The sequence below is a fragment of the Oncorhynchus tshawytscha genome, linkage group LG03 (genome assembly GCF_018296145.1).
Source record: "Oncorhynchus tshawytscha isolate Ot180627B linkage group LG03, Otsh_v2.0, whole genome shotgun sequence".
NCBI lineage: Eukaryota > Metazoa > Chordata > Actinopteri > Salmoniformes > Salmonidae > Oncorhynchus > Oncorhynchus tshawytscha.
Genome location: NC_056431.1, coordinates 51,576,517 through 51,601,746, shown reverse-complemented (window position 1 = coordinate 51,601,746; position 25,230 = coordinate 51,576,517). Strand labels below are relative to the sequence as shown.

The window sequence follows — 25,230 nt, the reverse complement described above, 5'->3', positions numbered from 1 at the left end:
TATTTTATAATTTTTTGGGGGAAGGGTTTGGGGGTCTCTCATGGGTCTCTCGTTCGCGGCCGGCTACGACACAGCCTGGACTCAAACCAGGATCTCTAGTGGCTCTGCTACTGTAGCACTGCGATGCAGTGCCTTAGACCACTGCGCCACTCAGGATGCCCATCCATATATATTTTTACTGCATAACAATGCAGTATCTGAGCTACAATGCTATAGTCTGAAACAATCCCTTTGACGAGTGGAGACTGAGTCAGGTAGCTATAAAACAGCAGCAGCTATGTTACAATACAGTACAAAAGATTACTGTCTTGTGCACATGCTAGAAAAAGGTGCCTGGAAGTAGTATTTTTAGCTGAAAGAATAATTTGTAAAAGTAAAGCGAATAATCATAGTAATAGTATATCTATTTGATTCTTACCCAACATGTTCCAGGGGGAATATAGCTCATTTCAAGGTGCATTTGATGTTATTATGTTGAGGTGAAGGAAAAAGTTTAGAAAAAAATCTGGCAAAATCAGGCAAAAATATGTATCACCCTTCAGATAGCTGCACACACACATTACACCATGCCAGGACACCATGGTTACCAGGTTACTGAGGAGACATGCCAAATCAGATCACTGTGTGAGCCAATCAGCTTCTTCTACGATAACACCTGCAGCAGCATCCAGCTGCTCATTCAGAACGCATACCAAATATGGAGAAAGCCATTGCAATGAAATCAGCTCAGGATTTTCAACATTAGCCAGTGACAGTCCCATTTCAAAGTGAGAAACACAGATGCTGTAAAGCCTCACTCAGAGGCCGTAACAGAGGGAAGGACGAGGGAGGGAGATGCCAATAAGGTCCAGAGTTAATTATAAGGCCTCAGCATGCTCTGAGGGTCTTAAGTTCACTACTCTGACGAGATAATGATTGCAAACCCAGTCAGCTGCTAAAAGCAAATGCAGATGGAGACCAGCATATCTCTCTCTCTCTCAAACTCTCTCTTTACCTTCCTCATTCACTCCCCCCTTAATTCTCTCCCTCCCTCCCTCTCTCTGTTCTGTTTTACAGTTCAAACTCCTGGGAGTTCTTTGACCATGTTCAATTTAACACAGACAGTTGGAGACAGTGCTTCCTGTGATTGCATTATGATATCACACTATTCAGAATAGTTTTAGGGAGGGACTGGGGGATTGGGAGAAAGATAGGGACCGAGACAAAAGATTGGAATGGGAAAGAGGGAGGGATACACACACAAACACATGCACATCCACGCACATATGTCCTGTACTGAGAAGTAATGATAGCCTCAGCTCCGGTAGTGATGGAGAGCAGCCACCTACTGGGAGTCAGAACTTTACAGGTGAGAGCAGCAGAAGGCGAGGGGGATGATTCCTCTCCCCTGAGAGAGAGCAGAGCACAGCAGAGCAGAGCATGGAACACATCTGAATACCAACAACTGTACTATACCACACCCCTCAACTCCACACTCCAAAACCTCAGTCTGTGAAAGCATCACAGTGAGATTTTCTTTCTTTCAGAAAAGGGCAAAACTCTCTCACTTCCTCTTCACCTATGGACCACATTCATGTTCTTTCTTTTCCACAAAAGGGCAACATCCACATTGTGGATGCATCTTCTGTTCTGCTCACACTCATTTCTCCCTCTAGTGAATGATACCGCATTCCTTAAACAATGGTCTGTGTAACCCAGGCTTATGAGTCAGGGCACAGCTCACACAGTACAGTAACACACAGGATGTGTCGCGAATAGCACCCTATTCCCTATGTAGTCCACTACCTTTGATCAGGGTCCATAGGGTAATGCACTATAGGAAAAGTAGTAAACTACAGTGCCTTGCGAAAGTATTCGGCCCCCTTGAACTTTGCGACCTTTTGCCACATTTCAGGCTTCAAACATAAAGATATAAAACTGTATTTTTTTGTGAAGAATCAACAACAAGTGGGACACAATCATGAAGTGGAACGACATTTATTGGATATTTCAAACTTTTTTAACAAATCAAAAATTGGGCGTGCAAAATTATTCAGCCCCTTTACTTTCAGTGCAGCAAACTCTCTCCAGAAGTTCAGTGAGGATCTCTGAATGATCCAATGTTGACCAAAATGACTAATGATGATAAATACAATCCACCTGTGTGTAATCAAGTCTCCGTATAAATGCACCTGCACTGTGATAGTCTCAGAGGTCCGTTAAAAGTGCAGAGAGCATCACGAAGAGCAAGGAACACACCAGGCAGGTCTGAGATACTGTTGTGAAGAAGTTTAAAGCCGGATTTGGATACAAAAAGATTTCCCAAGCTTTAAACATCCCAAGGAGCACTGTGCAAGCGATAATATTGAAATGGAAGGAGTATCAGACCACTGCAAATCTACCAAGACCTGGCCGTCCCTCTAAACTTTCAGCTCATACAAGGAGAAGACTGATCAGAGATGCAGCCAAGAGGCCCATGATCACTCTGGATGAACTGCAGAGATCTACAGCTGAGGTGGGAGACTCTGTCCATAGGACAACAATCAGTCGTATATTGCACAAATCTGGCCTTTATGGAAGAGTGGCAAGAAGAAAGCCATTTCTTAAAGATATCCATAAAAAGTGTTGTTTAAAGTTTGCCACAAGCCACCTGGGAGACACACCAAACATGTGGAAGAAGGTGCTCTGGTCAGATGAAACCAAAATTGAACTTTTTGGCAACAATGCAAAACGTTATGTTTGGCGTAAAAGCAACACAGCTCATCACCCTGAACACACCATCCCCACTGTCAAACATGGTGGTGGCAGCATCATGGTTTGGGCCTGCTTTTCTTCAGCAGGGACAGGGAAGATGGTTAAAATTGATGGGTAGATGGATGGAGCCAAATACAGGACCATTCTGGAAGAAAACCTGATGGACTCTGCAAAAGACCTGAGACTGGGACGGAGATTTGTCTTCCAACAAGACAATGATCCAAAACATAAAGCAAAATCTACAATGGAATGGTTCAAAAATAAACATATCCAGGTGTTAGAATGGCCAAGTCAAAGTCCAGACCTGAATCCAATCGAGAATCTGTGGAAAGAACTGAAAACTGCTGTTCACAAATGCTCTCCATCCAACCTCACTGAGCTCGAGCTGTTTTGCAAGGAGGAATGGGAAAAAATGTCAGTCTCTCGATGTGCAAAACTGATAGAGACATACCCCAAGCGACTTACAGCTGTAATCGCAGCAAAAGGTGGCGCTACAAAGTATTAACTTAAGGGGGCTGAATAATTTTGCACGCCCAATTTTTCAGTTTTTGATTTGTTAAAAAAGTTTGAAATATCTAATAAATGTCGTTCCACTTCATGATTGTGTCCCACTTGTTGTTGATTCTTCACAAAAAAATACAGTTTTATATCTTTATGTTTGAAGCCTGAAATGTGGCAAAAGGTCGCAAAGTTCAAGGGGGCCGAATACTTTCGCAAGGCACTGTATGTAGGAAATAGGGTACCATTTGGAAAACAACCACAGATTCCTTCCTTTAACCATCCCAATTCTCATTAGTGCAGGTAGAATGTGTAATGCCTTACTCTGCCTCACTTGCTCAAATCAGGCTAAAGCTGTGTTCGAATACTCATACTAATCAAATCAAGTCAAATTTGATTTGTCACATGCGCCGAATACAACAGGTGTAGGTAGACCTTACAGTGAAATGCTCACGTACAAGCCCTTAAACAACAATGCAGTTTTAAGAAAAATACAATAAAAGAAAATAAATAGAAAGTAATTAAAGAGCAGCAGTAAAATAACAATAGCAAGGTTATATACAGGGGGTACCGGTACAGAGTCAATGTGAGGGGGCACCGGTTAGTCGAGGTAATTGAAGTAATATGTACATGTAGGTAGAGTTATTAAAGTGACTATGCATAGATAATAACAGAGAGTAGAAGCAGTTTAAAATAGGGGGGGGCATAGGTTGGGTAGCCATTTGGTTAGATGTTTAGAAGTCTTATGTCTTGGGGTAGAAGATGTTTAGAAGCCTCTTGGACCTGGACTTGGCGCTCCGGTACCGCTTGCCGTGCAGTAGCAGAGAGAACAGTCCATGACTAGGGTGGCTGGACTCTTTGACAATTTTTAGGGCCTTCCTCTGACACCGCCTGGTATAGAGGTCCTGGATGGCAGAAAGCTTTGCCCCAGTGAGGTACTGGGCCGTACGCACTACCCTCTGTAGTGCCTTGCAGTCAGAGGCCGAGCAGTTGCCATACCAGGCAGTGATGCAACCCATCAGGATGCTCTTGATGGTGCAGCTGTAGGACATTTTGAGGATCTGCGGACCCATGACAAATATTTTCAGTCTCCTGAGGGGGAATAGGTTTTGCCCTCTTCACGACTGTCTTGGTGTGCTTGGACCATGTAAGTTTGTTGGTAATGTGGACGCCAAGGAACTTGAAGCTCTCAACCTGCTCCACTACAGCCCAGTCAATGACATACTAACATACTGCATAATACATACTTAATGAGTAAAAACTACATACTATTAGTTCATTTTAGTATTCTGTAAAGGAACGTTATCCTTTCAGTTGAGCGTACTATCGCTTCGCCTGTCTACCGGAAGTTGATGCTGTTGCTATTCAACCTCTTGCTAGCTTGTTAGCATAACAAATTACTAGCTAGACATTTTACGACTTCAGGTGTGTTCTTAAATTCAATCTGAGCGTTCGTAAATTCAGAGTGTTGTCAGATTGCCCGTTTGTAAATTCAGAGTGTTTCGCTCTTGGAGCGTTCAGAGCACACTGGCAGTAGTGTTGATTCGAGTGTTCTGACCTTACAACTGCAGTCAAGCACCCAAGCTAACTGGCTAACTTGCTAGCTACTTCCAGACACAAATGAGAGGACACCTCACTCTGACTATTTTACTCGCCCTAGCAGAGCTGGTTAGGCAATTTTCATGTTATCAAGAGCGTTGGTGACTGTAACTGTGCTGCTGGCAACAATTTTATTACGCCTTTTTTTGCCAACGTTTACTGACACCGACCATATTCAACGGCTGTTGAGCGTTCGTAAATTCATCAGTTATCCTGCGCTCTGGTACACTCAGACGAGAGTGCTCTGAAATCGGAGTAGATAGCCAGAGCGAATTTACGAAAGCACCCAAATGTCCATTGAGAATGCACAATGACTATACCACTTAGTTAAGAATGACAGGGATAATCAAGTCAATAAACTTTGGGAAGTTAGTTAGATAGCATTTCGTTAATATACTGGCAATTTTGATGTAATAGTAGCCAACTAACATTAGCTAGCATGCTAACATACCGGTACCTACTGCTGTAATGATATGCTATGTGGTTTGTAAGCAGATGTGTAAAGTACTTAAGTATATTTTAGCGATTACATTTACTTTTGATACTTAAGTATATTTAAAACCAAATACTTTAAGACTTTTACTCAAGTAGTATTTTACAGGGTGACTCACTTTTACTTGAGTATGACAATTGGATACTTTTTCCACCACTGTTTGTAAGGATAGCATAGCTAACAAATTGTCAGCCAACATAACGTGTAAGGTAACTTATTTGCTCAACAGTTTCTTAACATTAACATTCTTAACATCATAATTAGTTAAAGTAATATTTATTTGTATTTGTATCCTTTCTCGTTGGATTTTGGCTGCATATTTTATGCCATTTTCTTCAAATCTGAAAAAAAATCTGAACCCTCAACCCATTTTCTGAAGAATTGCATTATGGGCACTAAAAGCATGGAAATAGTGTCCACTGTTTGTATACTTCGTATTCTGGCGAATGTAGCACGACATCCGGGAAATTTTGGCATACTAACTATACCCATAATATGACCAATACGCATACTATATAATCAATTTATGTCATAAATTGTATGGCTAGTGCAGTTAGTATGAGTATTCAAACACAGCTTAAGTGTTCTCAAGAAGTGAATGCTGAATAATGATAATCATTAGGCCTGAAAACTGCAGTAATGGAGTTTGCGTGGGGGTGGGAGGGAGAGGGTGCGTGCGTGGTTACTGCACCTGTACATGAGTGCGTGTGTGTGTGTGTGTTTTCCTGAGTGTGTGTGTGTGTCTTGCATAAGAAGACTATTACTCATCACTCACACATTGGTGGTGAATATCCCGTAGATGAGGTCTTGTTCAGGCAGATAGAAGGTGCTCTGCAGCTCATTATAGTAGAAGGGGAACTCTCCGGAGCGCGAGCAGTTCAGCCTGGCCTTCATGAAGGTGGTCCAGGTGTCTTCCAGTAGGAACCGCCCTCCGATGTCGTTCTTACAGACGCGGGCCACCCGGGAGTAGACGGTCTTCCCACAGTCGTGTTCCACAGCGTTCTCACGCAGGAAGAAGAATGTGAAGAGTCCCACATCATAGGCTGAGATGAAATGGGGCTCTGAGGAAGAGGAGGAGAGGACAAGGGAGGAGGGGAGGGGACAGAGAAGGAGAGGAAGAAGGGCATAGGGGAAGAGGAGACAAAGTCAGAGAGAGCATTAGAGTCCATGCAGCCATAGGGGATGATTCTTAATGTCATGCTAGTTTATACTGACGAATGAATGTGTCCAGTCATGTTGGTAATAAAGTCATCCTGGGAGATACATTCATTAGTCACAGTCATCCTATAAAACATACACTGCATTCATTCCTCCATCTGTAAATTGCCAGAACACATGATCAATCTTGATGTGGTAAAGACATGAGACTAATGCACTCGATGAGTGGAACAAAATCAATATAGACTGTGACTTCATCATCCATTCTAGTTGGTGCTCAGAAACACTACATGGTAAGGCCAATCAAACAGTCTCCCTGTTGTGAGTTGTTATTATTACAGACACGGGTTAGCCTCAGTCCCAACACTGAACACATTAACAGCAGACATAGCAGGGTTCAAACAACATTTAAAATATGCTTTATTGAGCATGCCTGGACAAATTGGAACCAATGGTTTAATTCCAAAAGCGCAAACTCTGCCCATCTGGCATTCAATTCGGGCTCAAACAAACACTCAATGACAGCATTTGAAATGTGTTAAATACTATTTGAACCCAGATGTGATAACCAGTGGCATGCCTTCTCCCCTGTAGAGTTATAATGTAGAGGAGGATTGTTCATGACTAGAGAAGCAGTGAGGCTGTGAGAACAACACAGTATGTGCAGTCGATGCTGCTTTCCCTAAGGTAACATTCATTCTCAGGGATATCAAACACACACACACTCACACAAACGGACAGCTTGGATACGGAGCAGAGAGCGTAGATATTAACCTGCAAACAGTCATGATGATAAGTGCCCCGGGGGCCAGCACTACCTTTTAAGAGAATGAGATTATAGGAGAACGCAGGCGGTCAGCAGGAATGGAAACAGCATCAGAAGCAATAACAGAACGCATAATTCCATTTCAGAACACTCATAAAAAAACAACTGCGGGTAGTAGCTGGGGGCAGCAAATAGGAATGGGTGAAATGGTGGTAGAGACGGACTAGTTTACCAAATAGCACAATGTTTGGTGATATCTACAGATGCTTCCCTGCTGCAAGTCCAAAGACATGCATTGACAGGTTAATGATAGTCCATTGATAGTTAGTGGAGCATCTATAGATGGGACAAAATAAAATGTTAACCAAAAAAAATAATATTGTCAGCTGTAGCTTCATCCACTGTCCCATTATTCTTATCCTATAGTTTGCTTTCTCCATATGTTTTATCGCACTGTTTGATCATTGTCTCTAGGGTAAGCTTAATGTTAACATGCCAGCATGGGGAGCCATGTTACAACCCACAGCTTTGCTGTAAATAATTACATGTAATGTAATCCATGTCAAATCATGTAATCCATTTCTGATAAGCTATCATGACAAATCTACCATTACCTCCCTAACCTGGCTCTTCATGATACTGTTTAATGGAGGACTGAGTTCTCCAGTTCAGTCAGCTAACCGATGCTTACAGCCATGTAAATGAAGGTGTGTGTGTGTGCGCGTGTGGTACTGTTTCACCAGACCTCCTGCTGGGTCCTAGATAATTACCACAGAGAGAGAGAAGCCAGGAAAAAGGCTTCAGCGTATATTAACACTACTGCTTCCCCATGGCTGTCAGACACACACACACTCGCACGCGCGCGCACGCACGAACACACACACACACACGGCCCGGTTGCTGTCAGAGGTGGCATTTGAATGAGCTAATACTCTATACACAGTCGATACAGTATAATATACATGTTTAGGCTGCGTAATGTGTGTGGGCGTCAATCCAACAAACAGATTGTTCAATCTCCACACAGTCTGATTGAGGGCTGTAACTCACACACAGCCACGTGTCTGACCATGGGGAAGAGGAGGAGGAGAGAGAGCAAGAGAGAGAGAGAGAGAGCGAGTTTAAAAAAAAACTTTAGGTCTGGGAACCCACAACACAATAAACACTCAAACATCAATGGCTAAACATCAATTAAAAACACAACACCAAATTTTCCTCCACTGTAACTTAACACAACAACTACTGAATACCCCATATGCTCATAACAGCCCAATGTCATTAACCAGTTTATAATAGGCAAACTCAACCCTCTTGTCTTGCTGCCAACATCTCCTCCATCATACCCACCATGTCCACAGAAGCCTGTCCCCGAATACTGCTCTTTCATCTTCCAGATTGCTAATTTAGCTGCCCCTGACACTAAGTTAAAACTTCTTATGGCTTGGGGGCAGAATTTTGACGTCTGGATGAGAAGCGTGCCCAAAGTAAACTGCCTGTTACTCAGGCCCAGAAGCAAGGATATGCAAATAGTAGATTTGGATAGAAAACACTCTAAAGAGTCCAAAACTGTTAAAATAATGTCTGTGAGTATAACAGAACTGATATGGCTGGTGAAAACCTGAGGAAAATCCATCCATGAAGTGGCATTTTTTTGATGTGGGTATTATCAATTGAATGCCTATAGAGTATATAATGGGTTAAGACCCAGATTGCAGTTCATATGGCTTCCACTAGATGTTAACAGTCTTTAGACATTGTTTCATGCTTGTTTTCTGAAAAATGAAGATGAATGAGACCTTTCTGTCTGTGGACTGAGGAAGAATGCAGAGCTGGTTTGCGCGCCTGACCGAGTGCCCGCCTGACCGAGTGCGCGCCCTTCGTTGTTTTTCCTTTCTGTTGACTTTTATAATTACTTTACTTTGTTGTAAATGTTTGTATGCTTTTGTAGGCGGGGCGCTGTCCTCAGATAATCGCATGGTATGCTTTCGCCGTAAAGCCTTTTTGAAATCTGACAAAGCAGCTGGATTAACAAGAAGTTAATCCGATGTATAACACTTGTATTTTTTATGAATGTTTATTATGACTATTTCTGTATTTTGAATTTGGGGCTCTGCAATTTCACCGGATGTTGTCAAGGTGGGTTGCTAGCGGAACACCTGCGCCAGAAAGGTTAAGTAAGAACACCACACCCCTTTGACTAAACCTGTACTTTGGCCCAAATATAAACAGTTGGGAAGAGAAAACCTCTCCCAGAGCTGAGAACCAAGTAGTGATCAGGTCAAATCATCCCGACCAACCTGGTACACAGATGTGCCAGAGTTTCAGAATGGACACCCCACCCCAACAGTTGGATCCAGGTGTACCAGATGCATGTTGGTGACTATAGCTCCATGTATTATCCTCCATTGGAGGTCAGCTGTCCTCTTATCAATAGGCAGTTTATATAAAGACCGCCAACAGCCTTTTGGGGAGGCACCTTGACCAACACATCCGACCACCTCGTCGACTTTACCCCTTCCAGGGAAGAAGCAGGGGACACTTTTACACACATTATGTATGTGGCCTTCTTTCCCACCGCATTGAACTCCCCCAGCTCCGGGGTGTCGAAGGAAAACAGAATACCCATGTCCTTCTTGAATGACCCCACTGCAGCACTTACATTCAGCGCAGGGAACACATAATCCAGACCCTCCGTAAATCAATCAGAGTTGGAAGTATCAGTCACATACTGCCGATGAAGTACTGGCAAGGAGTCGCAGACCTCAGCTACGACCTTTCACAGTAGGCAAGATGATCGGATCCCCGCTCTTTCTCCCAGCTCCTCCAACAATCTGCTACTGCTCAGCATCAGATGACTCAGCATGGTACACCCCACACCTAACAGACATGAACGTAGGCTGGCTGAACTCTTAGCACGGGATTGGATGACATTGTTATAAAAAAAGAGTCTCTTCAAAAAGCCACATCCCTAGTGGTGTGCCGGCCTTACGGGACATGTCGAAAACTCTCCAAGCCTGCATAACAGACTCATAGAATGGAGTCAGGTCAGACAAATCACCCCCTCTAGCTTTAACCTCTACGGGATCAGTGTCCCTATACCAGGACGGTTGAGCTAACGTGCGCTAATGTGATTAGCATGACGATGTAAGTAACAGCAAACTTTCCAGGACATAGACTGGTCTTATATGGGCAGAAAGCTTAAATTCTCTAACTGCATTTTCCAATTTACAGTAGCAATTACAGTTAAAAAATATCGTGCTATAGTTTGAGGAGAGTGCACAACAACAAAAAACTTTTACAGCAACTTGTTTGATACATTCACCTCTGAAGGTAAATAATGTACTTACATTCAGTAATCTTGCTCTGATTTGTCATCCTGAGGGTCCCAGAGATCAAATGTAGCATAGTTTTGTTTGATAAAATCAATTTTTATATTCAAATATATTCAGTTTGAACCCCTGCAGTCTCTGGCTCCACACCCACCCTGCCTGGCAATCTAGATGTGTGAAAGTTAGTGTATAAGCTAAAGATCCATCATGTATGGCATTCCCGGTGAGTGTGTAAACTTAAATTTTGTATTACCATATCATTTTTGTATGTTCTCTGTAGTTATGTACTTGAAAATGGATCACATTTGGGCAGAGACAAAATATTGTCCAGTATTGCAATGCTACACTGGATCAATCTGAAACTTTGTACACACACTGCTGCCATCTAGTGGCCAAAATCTAAAAGGCGCCTAAACTGCAATATAATATCATGGCCTTTCTCTTGCATTTCAAAGATGATGAAAAAAAATAAACATGTTTTTTCATTGTATTATCTTTTACCAGATCTAATGTGTTATATTCTCCTACATTAATTTGAGATTGCCACAATTTTCAAAGTGTTTAAAAAAAATGGTATCAAGCATATGCATATCATTGCTTCAGGTCCTGAGCTAGAGTTAGATTTGGGTATGTCATTTTAGGCGAAATTTGAAAAAAAGGGTCAGACCCTTATTAAGAGGAAAAGGTGCTTGTCTAAGCCCAAACAGCCCGCTCTCCTCATCAATGTGTAGGCTGTAGGAATTTAGGAATTTATATATTCCTCAATTCCATTCTTTTACTTTTAGGTTGTGTGTATTATGTGTATTGTTGTTAATTGTTAGATATTACTGCATTGTTGGAGCTAGAAACACAAGTATTTCGCTACACCCGCAATAACATCTGCTAAACGTGTATATGATAAATAAAATTTGATTTGATTTGTATCAACTCAGCTAGAACCATAACTGTACAACAGTCTCTGGGCTGCTTGAAGCCAGAAAGCCATGACCCTAGAAGAAATGTCCACCAGGCATTACCCACCCTCGTGCAGTGGCAGGTACAGGGCTGCAGCTTTAATCCAATGTTGTCCAGACCAGAAAAAATTGACAAGGGTCCTCCGAAGCTCTTTTATCAGGCCCCCTGGTGTCTGTAAACTCATTAGTCTGTGCCACGGGGTAGAGGCGGTTGGTTAGGTTATTGGCTACCAGCACACTTCCCCTATAAGACAGCTGGGCTAGAACCCATTTCCACCTAGACAATCAGGCACACACTTTCTCAGTCATTTTTTTGAAAGACATCAGATTCTAGAATAAATCCCAGTCTTCATCCCATCTCTGCCACACTGAAGCCCCCCTGGTAACCATGGAGTGGTTCCTATTTGAAGCTGACCTGCCCACAGGAAATCACTCTATTCCCGATTAACTCTAGCTGAGGAGGCCTCCTTGTACACCTTTAGAGCATTTGAGAGAACCATAACATCCTCAACCCCTGTAATAAAAACTGACACGTTATCTGCATATGCAGACAGTGCTATTGTGGGACCCTTCATAACCCCTGGCACAGAGAAACCAGTAAGCCTCACTTTTAAAAAACAAAACACTGGTTCAATTGCCAGACAAGACTGTCCTGAAATTGGGCATCCCTGCCTAATACTCCTATGGACGGGAAAGGGTCAGCTCAAACCACCCCCACCTTCACCATACATGAGGCCCCAGCAGACTCATCCAAGACAAAAAAACATCCCCAAAAGGCTTTCACTGTTTTGATCAAGTACTGGTGGTCCAGATGGTCAAAAGCTTTCTCCTGATCCAAAGAAAGCAAACCCACATTCACATCAGAGAGTTTATAAATGTGTAAAACATCTCTCATCTCCAATAGCTCATTGGGAATAAACGGCGGTACATTCAAAATCGTAACCTTTGTAGATGGAGAAAAAGCGGAGTAACTTAAATAAACATACATTTAAGAAGTACGGCATGCACAACCATCCGATCGACAAGACGCTCTTCTTTAACAAAAAACACCATTGCTTTATTCATCCAACATAAGCAACATTTTCATAGCCTACCTTCTCTCCTACGGTGACCAGAAACTCCTCCACAGTGACAGTAGCTTCAGTAACACACCTGAAGCCATGCCGAAGTGACAGGGATGGCATCCCCATGTGGGTCGCCATATCCACCAAAACAGTGGCAATTCCAACTAGAACTACAATATACCTAATTCTACCACTGAAACACAAAAATACTCAATCATGCATAGAAAAAGGAAAACTACCAAGAAAGGAAAAGAAAACAGAGGCGATCTAACTACAGACACCACTCACACTCACTCATACAATTCCCAACATGCACCAACACTCCCAGGATGCAGAGAGAGAGAGAGAAATACAAACCCTCCAACCCAAAAAGGACTATGGTGTTGATGGTATACTAGACAAAAGGATAAAATATACAGACCACAAATTCAAATGGGCTATTCTTAAACATTACCCTCAGCTCTGGCATCTTTCCTAAAATTTGGAACCAAGGCCGGATCACACCAATCCACAAAAGTGAATTTTTTTTTGACCCAGATAAATACAGTGGAATAATTTTGGAAAAATCCTCTGCAGTATCATCAACAGCAGACTCTTTTCTCAGTGAAAACAATGTCCTGAGCAAATGTCAAATTGGCTTCTTACCAAAATACCGTACGACAGACCACATATACACCCTGCACACCCTTATTGACAAACAAACAAAACAAAACAAAATATTCTCATGCTTTGTTGATTTCAAAAAAGCTTGTGACTCATTTTTGGATGAGGGTCTGCTATACAAATTGATGGAAAGCGGTGTTGGGGGGGAGCATACAACATTATTAAATCAATGTAGACAACAAGTGTGCAGATAAAATGGGCAATTAACACACATATTTCTTTCCTCGGGGCTGTGTGGTGAGACAGGGATGCAGCTTGAGCCCCACCATCTTCAACAAATACAATGCCTTCGGAAAGTAGTCAGACCACTTGACTTTTTCCACATTTTGTTACGTTACAGCCTTATTCTAAAATAGATTAAATTGTTTTTCCCTTCATCAGTCTATACACAATACCCCATAATGACAAAGCAAAAACAGTTTTTTAGACATAAGTATTCAGACCCTTTACTCAATACTTTGTTGAAACACATTTGGCAGTAATTACAGCCTCGAGTCTTCTTCGGTATGACGCTACAATCTTGGCACACCTGTATTTGGGGAGTTTCTCCCATTCTTCTCTGCAGATCCTCTCAAGCTCTGTCAGGTTGGATGGGGAGTGTTGCAGCACAGCCCTTTTCAGGTCTCTTTAGAGATGTTCGATCGGGTTCAAGTCCGGGCTTTGGCTGGGCCACTCAAGGACATTAAGATTTGTTCCGAAGCCACTCCTACATTGTCTTGGCTGTGTGCTTAGGGACGTTGTCCTGTTGGAAGGTGAACCTTCGCTCTGGAGCAGTTTTTCATCAAGGATCTATCTGTACTTTTCTCCATTCATCTTTGCCTCAATCTTGACTAGTCTCCCAGTCCCTACCGATGAAAAACATACCCACGGCATGATGCTGCCACCACCATGCTTCACCGTAGGGTTTCCTCCAGACGTAACGCTTGGCATTCAGGCCAAATAGTTCAATCTTGGTTTCATCAGACCAGAGAATCTTGTTCCTCATGGTCTGAGAGTCTGTAGGTGTGAGCATTTTACTGAGGAGTGGTGCAGAGATGGTTGTCCTTCTGGAAGGTTCTCCCATCTCCACAGAGGAACTCCAGAGCTCTGTCAGAGAGACCATCAGATTCTTGGTCACCTCCCTGACCAAGGCCCTTCTCCCCGATTGCGCAGTTTGGACAGGTGGCCAACTTTAGGAAGAGTCTTGGTGGTTCCAAACTTCTTCCATTTAAGAATGATGGAGACCACTATGTTCTTGGGGACTTCAACGCTGCAGACATTTTTTGGTACCCTTCCCCAGATCTGTGCCTCGACACATTCCTGTCTCGGAACTCTATGGACAATTCCTTCAACCTCATGGCTTGGTTTTTGCTCTGACATGCACTGTCATCTCAAGGATGATAAATGGAAACAGGATGCACCGGAGCTCAATTTCGAGTCTCATAGCAAAGGGTGTGAATACTTATGTAAATAAGATATTTCTGTAAAAAAATATATATATATGTTTTCGCTTTGTCATTAAGGGGTATTGTGTGTAGATTTCTGAGGACATTTTTTTATTTAATCCATTGTAGAATAAAACTTTAACGTAACAAAATGTGGGAATAGTCAATGAGTTTCAATAATTTACAAAGGCACTGTATATCACTGAATTGCTGAGGGCACTAGAACAGTCTGCAGCACCTCACCCGGCCTCACCCTACGGACTCAACCAAGAAGGGCCTACAGCAGCACTTTGATATTTTGCACAGATTTTGTCAGACATGGGCCCTGGCAGTGAATCTCAGTAAGACAAAAAAATAATGTTTTTCCAAAAAAGGTCCAATAGCCAAGACAACAAATACAAACTTACAAACTATAACTAGACACTGTTGCCCCAGAATTACACCTACCTCGGCCTAAACATCAACACCACAGGTAACTTCCACAAGGCTGTGAACGAGTTAAGGCAAGACGGGCCTTCTATGCCATCAAAAGGAACATAAAACTCAACATCCCAATTAGAATCTGGGTAAAAATACTTATATTAGTTATCAAACCCATTGCCCTGTATGGTTGTGAGGTCTGGGGTCCACTCATCAACCAAGAATTCATGAAATGGGACAAACACACAATTGAGACTCTGCATGCAGAATTCTGCCAAAGTATACTTTGTGTAATGCAAACAGAGCAGAATTAGGACTATACCTGCTAAATTCTACAACCACCTAAAAGGAAGCAATGCCCACACATTCCACCACAAAGCCCTCACCTACACAGATTAACCTAGAGAAGAGTCTCCTCACCCAGCTAGTTCTGGGGCTCTGTTCACAAACAAAAACAGACACCACAGAGCCACAGGACAGACACATTTAGACCCAACCAAATTATGAAAAAGCAAAAAGATAACTATTTGAACCAATGGTAAGAATCAACAAAAATAACAGCGCAATCTAGAATGCTATTCCACAAAATGAGGTGTAAACTGAGCTACACTTCCTAACCTCCTGCCAAATGGATGACCACATTAGAGACACATATTTTCCACAGATCACACAGACCCACAAAGAAGTTGAAAACAAATCAAACATTGATAAACTCCCATATCTGTTAGGAAAAATACCGCAGTGTGCAATCACAGCAGCAATATTTGTGGCCCGTTGCCATGAGAAAAGGGCAAACAGTGGAGCATTGTAAATATAACATGTATTTATCTTCCCTTTCGTACTTCAACTATTTGCACATTGTTACAACACTGTACATTGGCAATAATATAATTATTGCCCATGTACAGTGTTGTAACATTTGAAATGTCTATATATTTTTTTAAATATTATGTGAGTGCAATGTTCACTAATGTTTTACCTTGTTTAATTACATTTTGATTATTGTCTGTTCCATTTGCATTGAATTGAATAAAGTGCTTTGAATTTGAGAGAGAGAGAGAGAGAGAGAGAGAGAGAGGGAGAGGGGAGAGAGAGAGAGAGAGAGAGAGGGGAGAGAGGGAGAGAGGGAAAGAGGGAGAGGAGATTATTGCCTGCCTGCCTGTGTTCTTTAGGGACTTCTACATCCTCAATGCTCCCCAGGCACCCCACTTCATTCTCATTTATAATAAAACAGTTGGTCAGTACCTGGCAGGTCCCAATCCAATAAAGAACAGATTGATTAGATTCAGAACCCCCTCTGTTCTATTCTGTCTGTTTGTTTGTGAATCCCCCTAACTGGGGAGGCTTATGACTAGAAATGAGATTTTAATTCTCACTCAGTCTCCTCTGAGGTTGCTCGATCCAGCTCAAGACTCTGGAGGAAGAAAATGGAGCTTTGCCCCAAGAGGCTGTGTGTATTTTTAGGTGGGCTGAGGGAACGGAAAGAAAAGGTGGTGTGTAACTAAAGTGAGTGGTGTAGTGTCTATCTGCCTGTCTGTCTGCAACTAGCTGTGATTATGCTGATGAGCAGAGCACTCTCTTCGCCTCTCCACTCCTCCCTCCCTTGCTTGCTCCCTCACTCGCTTGCTAGAGAGGCTTCGGTAAAGCCCACCTCCCCAACACACACACCTCAGACACACACACTGTCAGAAGAGAGCCCTGTGTAGCATGAAGCATGCAGCACGCTGTAATTTCACCCTCTCCCTGACGCGAGGAATAATTACACTGCTCACTGCCTTCTGAGTCTCTGAGTATGTCACCTCTCCTGTGCCTGGCCTGTATACCTGTATACCACTATCTCCTACCTTTCCTCTCACCCCATTTCTCCTTCTGTCTCCTCCTACTGAGTCTTACTTCTCTTCTCTAGCCTCCTACCCCCTTTTCCTCTTTGTCCCCCGTCTCCTCTGCCTGGCCAACTAATGAAGCCTCACCTTTCCTCTCCTCCCTTTCTTCCCCTTCTTACTCCATTCATTGACTCCTGAGTGTCTCTCCTCTCTCCTGGTCTACCACTGTGGTGTCTACCTCTACCTACTCACACTTCCTCTCTCCCATTTTCTTCCCCTTTTCTTCTCCTTCCTCCCCCTACTCTGTGAAGCCAAGAACTGTGTGGCTGCTGTGTTTGAATTATTGCAGCTGAGAAGCACCGTCTCTGGAAGGTTTGTCTTTTTTCTGCATGAGTCAGGATGTATTTTGGAGGTGCATTCAGTTAAAAAAACTTGGTGTCAGCAACAGGGATATTATAGACACATAGCCATGACTTTTGGGGCTGATGGAGGTTTATCTAACTTAGCTTTTCTACGGTGCCAGCCAATACCAGCTCATACGGTCCACTCCCTTCCTACCTCTGTGATCCCTATTCAACAACACTGTGGTGGATTACTCAAATCGCTTTTTGGGGTGCCAAATTACCATGGTTTTTGTACTGGGATACAAGGAAAGGGTAGGACATAGTTCCACTGAGAAACATGGTTGATAGACTGCATCAAGACAATTAACAATCTGGAAGCGCTGGATCTCTGACAAAGTTCTTAGCCCTTATGCAACAATCCACTTTAATTGACACTACACAATGATAAATGAGCTAACACATGGTGGACAGTGTGTGTGTGTGGTGTGTGTTTGTGTGTGTGTGTATGTGTGTGTGTTACCATTGAGCCACTTGGAGTTGTACTGGGCCGTCCTGAGGGGTGGCATGCCCCCCAGGCTCCGGTAGATGACAGGGTCGCGACCAGAGAAGTCGATGACCGTGGCGGCATATAGTTCGCCGCTCTCCGTCACCACCGCCGTGGAGTTATGGCGAGGGTCGTAGGGGCACCTTGCCACGCCATTCACGCGATCCAACACACTACTGATATTCCCAACCTGGGAGGAGGGAAAGAGGAATAGAGAAAGAGATAGAAAAGATATAGAGATATATCGATAGAAAATATAGAAAAGACAGAGATAGAGATAGAAAAGATAGAGATATAGAGCGATATAGATAGAGATAGAAAATATAGATATAGAGATAGAAAAGATAGAGATAGAAAAGATAGATATAGAGATAGAAAAGATAGATATAGAGATGGAAAAGACAGATATAGAGATATAGATGGAGATAGAAAAGATAGAGATATAGATAGAGATATAGAGAGAAAGGGAGAAAGATAAATAGGGTGATAGAGAGTAAGAAAATGATAGTGTTGTTACTGTCTTCCCCTACCTCTAAAGTCTCCTCCAGACCATATGGCTGTTTGATGTTTATATTCAAGTCTTTATCTTATTCCCTCCATCATTCACCCCCCACCCTGCCAGTTATCACTCTATCCCCCTCTTCCCTCCATCCACTCGTTCTTCCTCCCACCATCCTCCTTTACCTTCTTATCATTCCTTCCCTATCACCCCTACCCAGCCCCCTGTAGGTTTTCACTCTATTCTACTTCTTCCTCGAACCCCATCCACCCTGACATATCATTCCATCCATCCCTCCCCCCTTACCTCCCGGGTGATACAGAGGGGCTGGAAGGCGTTGGTTCCACAGGTAATGACCTCAGTCTTATTGACCAGCAGGACGCGGATGTAGTTCTGACACTCCACCTACAGGGGGTGGTAGAGTACAGCGATGTTATAGGTTAGAGAATTACATACAGTACCTTGGCTAAATTCACTAGAAACCAAATGGAAGAAAATTGACCAAAACTGCGTGGGTCTACCTGTACTTGATAAGAAACCTGATTTAAAAAGCTGCTTGTTTTCATTGCAAAACATTTGGCTACAGTTTGTAACAGTATGCACTAATGAATACGAGCCAGCATTACTCACCACTCACTTCAATGATATGACTGTAATGACTGTCTATCTTTCATCTGTGAGATGAAATGTAACACATCTAAACCTAGTCCAATCACATCTCATTCTTAGAAAGAATTCAAGTTTTTTTATTTGTCATATACACGTGATATGCAGTATATGGAGTACACAGTGCAACTAATTGCTTACTTCCAGGTTTGTCATACACATTGAGGGAACCATTGTCTGACAATTGAGGGGGACATTTTTTTTTATGAAACTTCTTAGTTTTCCTTAAATATATTGTTTTGGCAAATAGAGTAACTTTGTTTCAGAACTTGAGGTCAGACGAGGTTCTACAGGTTTCAGAAAGAAGTGACTGCTTTTTTGTTTCTCCCCTCTTGAGAAAAAAATGACAAGGCATTCAATTCTTACAAAGAAAAAGTGAAATAACAAAATGATCACAGTGTTTATCAGCCGTTGGAAGGAAAGGAGAAGGGCCACTTCCTCATCCAATCAACTGCCCGCTTTTAAAGTAAAAGCTTTTATTCAGGGTGGCATCCTGTGTGTGTGTGTGTGTGTGTGTGTGTGTGTGTGTGTGTGTGTGTGTGTGTGTGTGTGTGTGTGTGTGTGTGTGTGTGTGTGTGTGTGTGGATGGGGGGACACCCTTAAAGTTATCGTTTACCTCCGTCTTCCCTTTGCTCTGACAGGACCTCCTGGTGTCATCGTCTGGACCCCATTCCGTTGCCTAGGAAACCAAAATAAACACACATAAAAGAGTGACTGGATGCAGCATTCACCTGTTGCCAAGGGGGCTGCCTGACTAGTGCCTGCTGGCTGCCTGACAATGATGCAACTGTTGAACTTAATATTGCTACTAACAACACAGATGCAATGAAAAGACATGAACCTTATTGATGTTTGTTAATTGCGTCAGCATGGATCTGAGTGGGCCAGCCAGTGGATTATGAGGTCAGGTAACCAGATAGGACCAGGGCTGCGTCCTAATTTGCAGCCGAGATGTCATTAGAATGGAAATGTGTTTCAACGTCCAATCCTCCACACACACATCATCCTCCAATCCTCTACCACACCACAGCCCACTTACATTCCTTTAGAACCGCATTGGGTTTAATTAAGAATGCTCCAGCCCCAGCTCAGTGCTGGGACACACATAAACAAACACACACACACACACACACCGTCCTACAATCCTCTACTACACCGCCACATGCTTTTTCTCCACTGCCCAATTGCATTTTTTTTTTTTTTAATTTAGAACCGTATGTCTTGGGTTAAATTACGAATGCTGCACCAGGAGACTGGTCTTGCTGCTCAGTGCTGGGGCACACACACACAAACACACACACTTGGCTATCAGAGCAGCATTGGCATTTTCTATGGGAGCCTGGGAGATGGCCCTCTCTCATGTTGGTTACTGTGTCTAGGTCTCTCAGTCTCACTAAAAATAGCTGTGGTGCTGCTGGCCTAACCCTAGTGCTGGGAGAGAGAGAGGCTGGAGTTGGCACGGACTAGGTCCAGCTTATACCCCCACTGTGTCACTTGTCTCCCTCCTCTCTCCCCCTCTCCCTCTCCTCTAATCTCTTACAGTGAATGGGGGGTCCTCTCTGCGCACTGGAGAAAGAGTCTGCCATTCGGGTTCTCTATCGAGTATTGACTTTAAGACGGATCATCCATAACACACAACACAACCACATCGACCGATATTTTGGCTTATTCTTCACACAGTGGAACATTGTCATGCACAACAGGGCTAGGGGACACTACAGAGACCACATCGTGGTATGAAAAAAACAGAATCTGGACACAAATTAAAGTGTCCAAAAGCGTCAGAAAGAAAAGGAAAGAGAGTAAGAAAGAAAGAGACAAATTGATTAGTGAAATAAATCGATATTTAACACGATGAGAGAGAGGAGTAAGCTAGCCGTGTCTGTGTCACAAATGCAAACTATTCACTACGTATTGCACTACATTGGAGCCCAATGGACCCTGGCCAAAAGTACTGCACTATATAGGGAATAGGTTGCCATTTGGGATGCATATGATGTGTCTGCTGTCCCTGAGATGAGGCTGGGTGTTATCTCTCTGTTCTGAGAGACTCTTTAATTAACCTTGCTCATACTGCACTGAACAGAGAGAGGGAGAGAGAGAGAGAGCGAGAGAGAGGTGGGAGGGGGAGAAAGATACAGAAAGAGAAAGGGTGGGGGAGAAAGAGAGAACGAGGGAAAGATGGGGGAAGAGAGAGAGATGGAGAGTGAAAAATGAGAGAGAAAGACAGAAAGAAAGACAGAAAGAATGAACGAGAGAGAGGGAGAGAGAGAAATGAGCTGAGAGAGAAAGCTGCAGTCTGTCATGTAGGCCAGCCAGCCATACTGAAAACACTGTGATGAAATTAGACAACTAGAACAGTTTAAACTCACAACCGATAAGTGCTCGGGCCTCAAATGGAAAAAGAAAAACAAAAGCTTTTTATTATATAAAGGCGTTACTCTACCACCATGACAGTCAACAAGCACTTCAAATACCATCACGAATACCCCCGCGCTAGCAGTGCTGAGATGACATGATTCAAAACACTCACACATTCACACCTCTACTTCCACTGCCGTAGCTCTGTTTGTCTCAATGGGAGGTTGGTGTGTGATGGATGCCTATGTGGTGAATCATCGTTCAGGTCATTACCATCTTTTCTCAGCGAGGCCCCATCTCCGAGGATCCCATCGGCTTAACCCCTGACCCCTCGCCCCTACCTCTCTTCACCCCGGTCTGGAACAAAGCCAGCTCAAAGCCAGTCCTACTCTGAATACCACAGGGCCCATGCACTCAGAATACCAATACCACTCTACCCCCCCCCAGCTGTGACAGGCACTCTGAGTGGGGTGACGGTTGTACAATTCCTGCCTGCCCGGGCTGGGATGGATGGAGCGGTTTGTACTGTATGTCTGCCTATGAGCAGGCCCGTAGGGCCTCAAGGCAGTGGTGGAATGAGGTCACAGTGTAGAGGCTTGAACCTGTGTTACTGTTCCAACTACAAGTGTTCATTTAGAAATAATGATATATGACATAGTGATGAGGAGAGGTGGAGGACATGTCAATGTCACTGTTCATGTCCAATACAAAGTATTCTAGACCAGTTTCCTAATCCTGTTATATGAGTTTGACATTACATTTTGGATGATTGTTTGTTAAATTGAGCTACTGACATTTTAAAGTAAAGAAACATCATTTCAACAAGTCATTCACTCGACATGCCAGTTTGAAGAGGACTATAACACATTGGTTTGAGCAATAGAAAATGGCCATTACTAAAAAAAACTAAATGAAGTTAAATGAAGTCAATTATTCCAGACCTGGACTGATTTGCAGATAAATTGCGACAGCACTCTCAGATGCATTTCCTCTATTAGTAGGGCCAACAACAAGGATGTGCCTCCAACAACACTGTCTATTTACCCTCAAACCCAAGTGTGACACCTCATTTCTCCAACTTTGCCATTTTTGGAGGCAATAAGTATTCTGCCCTCGGCAACCCGCTACAGAAAAAAAAATCATGGATTTTTCATGGGCAAATAAAATAGCTGAAAGTACAATTAGTGAAAGGATGAAGGATTCATCACTTATGTTTGGGAGGGAAATGAATTCTATTTTTACAGAGGAAGTAATAAATGCTAATGAAACAAACCGCTAACAGTGAGCCAGACAGTTAAAGAGATGGGAAATGGCTCTTCCTTAAACATGGATGGCACTCTGTAGATAAGACTCTGTCGTTCAGTGACATTTGACAACAATCATGTTGACTATTAATTATGGTTTGTAAATATGAGGAATAAATGTGTCTGTAGAGGAGTGTTGACAAAAACTTACTCCAGGAATCAGGAAGAACTTCTTTATCAGCAGTAAGAGTTTATTCAAGCAATTGCAAAGTTAGAGTCACACAGTCATTATACACTTATTTTACACAATGAGCTGCTTGCCACTCCTAGCCTACATGTCTAAGAGAAGGAAGTGATTTGTTTTTTAAAGCCTATTCAGTATGAAGAAGAATTTGGCCTTGAGCTGGGTCTCTGGTGCACAAAGCGATAAGGAGCCACCAGCAAATCACGCCTTTGTGCGGTGTGTGAAGAGGGTAGTGGACAGCTATGGAAAATTACCAGTTGATACGGTCGGTCGGTCGGTCGGTCGGTGATAGATCGATAGTACTTTTCAACTCAAGCATTTACATAGCATTAGACTGTAACAGAACCATTTTGCCACAACAGAACATTTCAGTTGGTGTGCTTGGTTTTAGTAGGCTACAAGTACAGTATTTAGTACTACGATCACAACCACTGTGATAGCTTGGGACCATGCAGTGGACTGTATGTACATTGACTCTTGTGGACTTCCCTTTGTACACGTACCTTCGTACCTATATAGACTCTACAAATGTATTTAGTGGACTGAGAATATATTTGCTGTTGAATCTATGTACTGCTAAATCCATTTCCCTCCCTATATCCTTGACTCAACCTCAAAATCTCTGTCAAACCTCTTCCTCCTTTGACGTGAAGAGTAGGGAACATTATTTGCATACTGATCTGTGATGAAAGTGTGGAGAGGAGGCAGAGATCACCCAGCTCTGTACAGCATGTTATAGCCTGCTAGCTGTTCTCTGCTCTACTCCAAGGTCCCCTCACTTCAATGGGCCAGCATCCCGTTCTGCTTCGTCCTCTTACATACTCTTACAGAGTACCCTATTCAGGCTCCAACCGACCCACCCTCCACTCCACTACCTCTCCTTCCTCCGTCCCCTTCTCTACTCCTCTCTTCATTCACCCTGTCCCCTGTCCACTCACCAGTCCCGCCCTCTCCCCCCTGCCCTACTGACGGATGTGACAGGACTCTCAATGGCTCTGCCTCATTGTCCATGAACACTGATCCCTACACAAGAGGGTGCAGATATGCTCCCCTCCCCCGTGCACTCCTCCAGCCCTCCTCTGCTGCCCTCCTCCTCCCTGTGCTGTGCACTCCAGCCCTCTACTGGGCCCTCTCCTCCTCCCTGAGTGTGTGCTCGTGTGTTTGTCCGTAAAGTAGACCATCTTTGAAGTGCCACAGCTGTTCTGACCCAATATGTACACGAGAGAGAGAGAGAGTGATGCGGAGAGAGAGAAATGGAGAAAGAGATCGAGGGGACAGTAAACCATCTGAGAACACCATTCTATCACCACTCCTGTACATCTGTAGCAACTCCCAGCTCCCGCAGCCTCCTTGTGAAGGGGGCTAGGGGCAGTATCCTATCCAGTAAGAGTGGGTGAATGATGACTTTAATCTGTGAGTGTGGTGCACGATAGCTCCTCTCTGCCCCAGTGGTGCCTCCTACAGTCTCCTACAGACCATTACTCTACATCAGAGGAGAGATGAGGCAGAAACAGGCCGGCTGGGCCGTCTCCTTGATTAGCTGCACCATCTTGGATCATCCCTCAGCACATACGCTGACACACACATACACTCGCAAAAGCACACACCACATGCACACACGCACTCTCACTCACACACACACACACACACACACACACACACACACACACACACACGGTCCTGCTGTGAGACACTAGCAGATGACTTGTCCCTATCTGGCTCTGTAGGCCACAGATTATCCTCCCATTCTGACAAAGACCACATCAATTATTCATTCTCTTTTGAAATTGCAGCAGGAAAATGTGATCATGAGTCTGGATGAATGATATCAGGCGTGACTCATCAAACTCCAGGTCATGGAGCTGGGGCTGGAGCTGGAGCTGGGTCATGGAGCTGGGGATGGAGCTGGGACTGGGGCTGGGTCATGGAGCTGGGTCATGGAGCTGGGGATGGAGTTGGGTGCTTTACTTCTGAGGACAACTGCAGGATGTGAACATCTCATTAGGGAAGCTCAAGACACACATACATGTAATGCATCAGCCATATTATGACCCTCCTCTACTGTCTTTATAATACCAATCTGTCCACTGTCATAATGTACAGTTGTATGTGAGGGGCATTGTTGATGAGGATACCAGAAAGTGAACCCCAAAATACACCGTATGGCTATGGGCAAGACTTACACCAACGCAATTCATATTTGTGCCTGTGAAAAACTGGATTCCTACCTACATGTACATAGTACTTCAATCAATCACCTAACCAAACCTCCATGTACATATTACCTCAATCAATAACCCCAACAACCTCGCACCCCAGTACACTGACTCTGTACTCCTTGCATATGGCCAAGTTATTTTTATTTTGCACTAACATATTGTTTTAATCTATTTGCTCATTTTCTT

The 25,230-nt window shown here is 43.4% G+C and overlaps 1 protein-coding gene across 5 annotated transcripts in view; it reads right to left on the bottom strand.

Annotated features, from left to right (window-relative positions):
* Positions 1-25,230, bottom strand: part of LOC112224267 (semaphorin-5B) — a 202,061-nt gene that overhangs the window by 64,579 nt on the left and 112,252 nt on the right. For all 5 annotated transcript variants that reach the window (XM_042319451.1, XM_042319446.1, XM_042319462.1 and 2 more), the window contains 4 exons: positions 19,593-19,655; positions 18,617-18,715; positions 17,788-18,001; positions 6,099-6,384 (listed from right to left, as the gene is read on the bottom strand). In XM_042319451.1, coding sequence (XP_042175385.1) covers positions 6,099-6,384; positions 17,788-18,001; positions 18,617-18,715; positions 19,593-19,655 — 662 coding nt within the window. The remainder of the gene's footprint in view (positions 1-6,098; positions 6,385-17,787; positions 18,002-18,616; positions 18,716-19,592; positions 19,656-25,230) is intronic.